Below are 5,000 nucleotides of genomic sequence, written 5' to 3' on the forward strand. Positions count from 1 at the left end.
AGGGTCTTAAAAAGTACTAAAAGTTGATAAGTCAATTTACAGAAATTAAAGACCTTTAAAAAGTATTAAATGCAATTTGTCATGGTATTAAATTGTGTATCACTTTTATATAACGATTATAAAATGTCTAGTTTCATGCCAAAGTTTGCCTGAATTTAATCTGTGAATAGTGGGTTGCTGTGTAGTTTATGAAATCGATAAAATCCTGCTAGATTTGACTAGATTTTAGGCTGTTTTGTTTATTGCAGTAACCAAGGAAACACTGTATTCCCCCTGCAGTGTTGCCAGATTGGGCGGTTTTGAAATTGATTGTGCGTGTAAAAAATGGCACTGGCAGGTAAACAAAATTTGGGCGGTTTTGAAACGAAATTGTATACGCAACTAACAAAACACAACTGTGTGCTCTTACTCCATTCAGTTCGTAGTGTCTGCCAGTGCATAGCGCAAACCACATGGGCCCATCCGCAAGAGGAGGTGAAGGAAAGTTGTCTAAATCGGACTACCCAGACAATTCTGACTCCCCCTCGCGTGCACACGCATCACACAGCGCCTGCAGTTAAACTCACAGTGGTTTATCATGACACTTTTATCAATAATTTTTTTCCACAATTGACAGCAAGAACAAACATTGAAGCGTTGTCGGATTGACAAGCAGCACCTAAAAATGTTTTAAAAAAATAAACTGCCAAAATGGGTTGAAGTTATACCCCATTTCGAAAGTAAAACATAGCATACTCTAATAGGTAATGTAGTCTAATTTATTACCTAATCTAATAGGTAATGTAATGTAATCTACACAACAGTGGGTGCAGTGTGTGGGTGAGAGGTGGGCAGTGTTTCTATGTTATGTTGTGGTTCTGTGGCTGCTGGTGTTGGTTGCTGTATGGTTAACAATTATGACAGTTAAAGTAACTAGGTTCATTTTGATTTAAACAAATAAAAATGTATTAAAATATTAATGTAAGATTTTGTGGACAGTTTTGGACAGCTTTTGGGTTGGAAAAAGTCAGCTATATCTGGCAACACTGTCCCCCTGTTCTATAGACGCCACCTGCTGGATTAGCATGTGAATAATGTTTCTTACAATCAGTATTTTAGTAAATATACTAAGTTGAAATGTTGCTAATATTACCGGTTAAAACCTAAAGTGGTGATGAGAACTTAAAATGTATGGAAGGAGTCTTAAAAAAGGTGTTGAAAAAGATTACATTTTATGTATATACCCTGTATATACCCTGTGATAATTTGCTCACCTCCTTGTCATCCAATAGGTTCAATTCTTTTGTTTTTCAGTCAAAATAATTAATGTTTTTTTGAGGAAAACATGCAGCATTGTTCTTCTGTGGTGCTCAGTGGCTTTATCTTTCAAACTGCAGTTCCTATGCAGCTTCAAATCACTTTAGACACTGCTAGATGGAAAATAAGGCTGTTACCTCAAAAAATGGTCTATCGTTTTCCTAAAAATGACTTACTAACTCTGAAATGTGCATCAGTTACCTACATAATAAAAGTATTTTGGAAGTTCAAACCTTTGAGCACCATAGAAATTCACTATATGGAGTAAAAACCTGATTTTCTCCACAAACAAATCTAAAAAAAAAATTTACTAAAGAAGGGAATTAGCATTTTGAATGACAAGTGTGTGAGTAAATGTATTAGTAAGTTTCTGTTTTTGAAGTGAACTAATCCTTTAATCAGTAGAACATTGCATTCAACTAAATCAAAAAACTCTCCACCTGCTTAGACTTGAAAACGATGACGGAGCGTCTGAAGAACCGGTATTACGTGACAAAAAAGCTGTTTATCGCCGACCTGCAGCGAGTGATCACCAACTGCAGAGAGTACAATCCTCCGGACAGCGAGTACTGCAAGTCTGCCAACACCCTGGAGAAGTTTTTCTACTTCAAGCTGAAAGAAGCCGGACTCATTGACAAGTAAAGGGCATCTAGACTAACACAAGGGACCAGTTAGGTAGTATAGAGGGTGTGTTTACGTGCACACAAACACACATGGTTTATCTCACATTAAAACCTGTCCAAAGTTGCTGCTTTCCGTTACTTGCTTCATCCTTAAAATGGTTAGTTCACGCAAAAATTCTAATTCTGCCATTAATAGCTCATTCCAAACCCCGGAGATCTCTTTGTTTGTCTTCAGTACACAAATTAAGATATTTTAGATGAAATCCTGGAGCTCTCGCTTTCTCCATAGACAGAAATGGTCATTCAAAGTGCAGAAAAATACCGAAAAACATCCTCAAAACAGACTTCAGTGGTTCAATTGTAATTTTATCAAGGTACAAGTATACTTTTATGCATGCATAAAACAAAAATAACAAGAGTTTCTTCTTCTCAGTGTCAGTATATTGCGCACGTTCATGATTATATATTTCTTTATGCGAAGAAGAAACTATTGGATAATGTTGTTATTTTTGTTTTAATGTGTGCACAAATGTATTCTCATAGCTTCATAGTATTGTGATTGAACTGTTTCAAAGACTGTTTTTTGGTATAACATCTCGGGACCATTGCTGTCTATGGAGGATGAGGGAGCTCTCCGATTTCATCTAAAATATTTTTATTTAGGGATTGGAGCAAGATGATGGTGAGTAATGTAGAACTTAATTTTAATTTCGGGGTGAACTAACCCTTAAAACAGTGTAGTTATGGAACTCTAGGTTGTTTCTGTGTGCATGACTCAGGATCAGTTACAATTTCCTGATATTTTTTGTCTCCCTTTTGTCATCCAAGATTGCCATGGGTTTTTTTTTTTCAGTTGTAAAGAAATTTTGAGGTTTTTGAGGAAAACGTACATGATTTTTCTTCACATTCCTCCACATTTTTATTTGTATGGGGAAAAATCCAGTAATGTTTTGCTCAAAAACATTCATTTCTGTTCAACTAAAGAAATAAATAAAGAATTCAAAATCTTTGATGGCAAGATAGTGAGTAAACAATCAGGGAATTTTGGAAGTTGAACAGTATCCTTTAAGAGAAAATGGAAACTGAAAGCGTGTTTGTTTTGGGCGTCGACTTCTCCTTCATCTGCCATTAATGCAGTGAGTCACACAGACCACAAGCTGTTGCTCTGCATGTGCAACTTGTTCAGTTGTGTAACTCAAAGTCTTATCCTGACCTGAGATGCTGCAGCCAAAGACGGACAATGTTTGGCCTCTGGTGATCAAGTCACAGCAGTGCTGCCATTTTCTGCCAAAGCTGTTCGAAACAGCCGGTTAGTCATATACAGGATGTGCCTATTCAGTATAAACTTCTGGTTAAAATTTGACATTAGTAAGATTTTTTTTCAAAACATGGCTCTTCCGCTCACAAAGGCTGCATTTATTAGATTAAAAATGAATGGAAATTGTGAATATTATTAGAATTGACACATTTAGCAAGTTTTCTAATTGAATGTTGTTTAAAATGTCATTTATTCCTGCGATCCTGATTTTTCATCATTATTACTCCAGTATTCAGTGTCACATGATCTTTCAGAAGTGATTGTAATATGAATATTTTTTGCTTAAATTTTTATTAATATTATTATATTATTATTATTATTGTTATTATTACCATTATTATTTTTAGCGTTGGGAACTGATTTCGTAAATGTTTTATTTTGATATTAAGTAAATGCTTTTATTGAAAGCTTTCCTTTCATTATTTAATACCATTTTCATAAGGTGAAGTAGGAAAAAAATGCTTCATTGATTTTTATAAATGAACCATTGTTATTTATTATTGAGTAACAATAATAATAAAACTGCTATTCAGCATATTCAACACAATCTCACGGCAATTCGAAACGGCAATTCATTTGTATACTTTAGTACGATTTACTTGTCCCCCAATGACGGTTGGGTTTAGGGGTGGGGTTGGGTGCCACGCCTCCTTTTCAAAATCGTACATTTTCGTACCAATTAGCTACTAAACTAACAAAATGTAAAATAGTCACGTTTCCTCATGAGATCAGGCTAGCATATTATAATTAATTCTGAAGGATCATATGAAGACTGCTTTCCTATCACAGAAATTAATCGAATTTTAAACTACAAGCCAGTTAGAAAACTGCCAACTTTAATGTTTAAACTAACCTCAATGAGCCGAATATGCTTTGAAAACAATTTTATAAAATCTCACCGTTCACAACATTTTGACTGGTCGTGTACATCTGAAAATATGAGAGAAATCTCCTTACTTACTTTCTTTTTGAGTTCCGTCAGTCAGTGGCTTTTATTACAGAAAAGAGGACTCTTTCAATTACAGATCAGTTTAAGTGTTTTATTTTCTCCTAGGAAATTATTTGTCCACTTGGGCTCTTTGGTGTCGTTGTGAAGTGTTTATCTCTGTTCACGAACCAGCATTTGTCTTCTTTGAACGTTTTCAGTGTGTCATGATAACAACCATTCAGGCTTTTTTTTTTTTTTTTAACATCCATTTGGGACCAGTAAGTATTTCCGTTTCACACTTTGTTTGCTACTACCTAAAATATTCAACTGCACTGACTTCTGTATCCAAATATATATCTGTGTGTGTGTGTTTTCTGCAATACCGCATGTTCTCTGCTGGTTACTGTTCACACACAAGTTGGACAGGACAGCTGGTTTGTTATTTTTCAGTCTGAGCGTACTGGGCATTTACTTGAATCCTGACTTCGATGAACTGCTGCATTGTTGATGTTTTATCAGGGTTCTTCATTTTGGCTTTTATCCGTGGACACTGATGGCTGCTCTCGTCAGGAGGACAAGAAAGCAGTTCACAATGGTTAGCTTTGGATGATGCATGTAAATTGCTATAGTTATGTGTACTATACTTTTTTTTTGGAAAATAAATAAATTTTTTAAAGCAAACTTTCTATTCGTGTTTTAATCCAAGTTATTTGAGGGAAAAAAAGACCAGCTTTTATGATTAATTTAAAATATATCAAATGAAATGATAATAATCACAGCAAGAAGGTCGCTGGTTCGAGCCCTGGCTGGGTCTGTTGGCATTTCTGTGTGGAGT

At 35.2% G+C, this 5,000-nt stretch overlaps 1 protein-coding gene across 1 annotated transcript in view; it reads left to right on the top strand.

Annotated features, from left to right (window-relative positions):
* Window positions 1-4,214, top strand: part of kat2a (K(lysine) acetyltransferase 2A) — a 34,021-nt gene extending 29,807 nt beyond the window's left edge. Inside the window, exon 18 of the mRNA XM_056453255.1 lies at window positions 1,745-4,214. Coding sequence (XP_056309230.1) covers window positions 1,745-1,938 — 194 coding nt within the window. The 3' untranslated portion in view covers window positions 1,939-4,214. The remainder of the gene's footprint in view (window positions 1-1,744) is intronic.
* The last annotated feature ends 786 nt before the right edge of the window (window positions 4,215-5,000 follow it).

This window comes from Danio aesculapii, chromosome 3 (genome assembly GCF_903798145.1).
Source record: "Danio aesculapii chromosome 3, fDanAes4.1, whole genome shotgun sequence".
Lineage (NCBI taxonomy): Eukaryota > Metazoa > Chordata > Actinopteri > Cypriniformes > Danionidae > Danio > Danio aesculapii.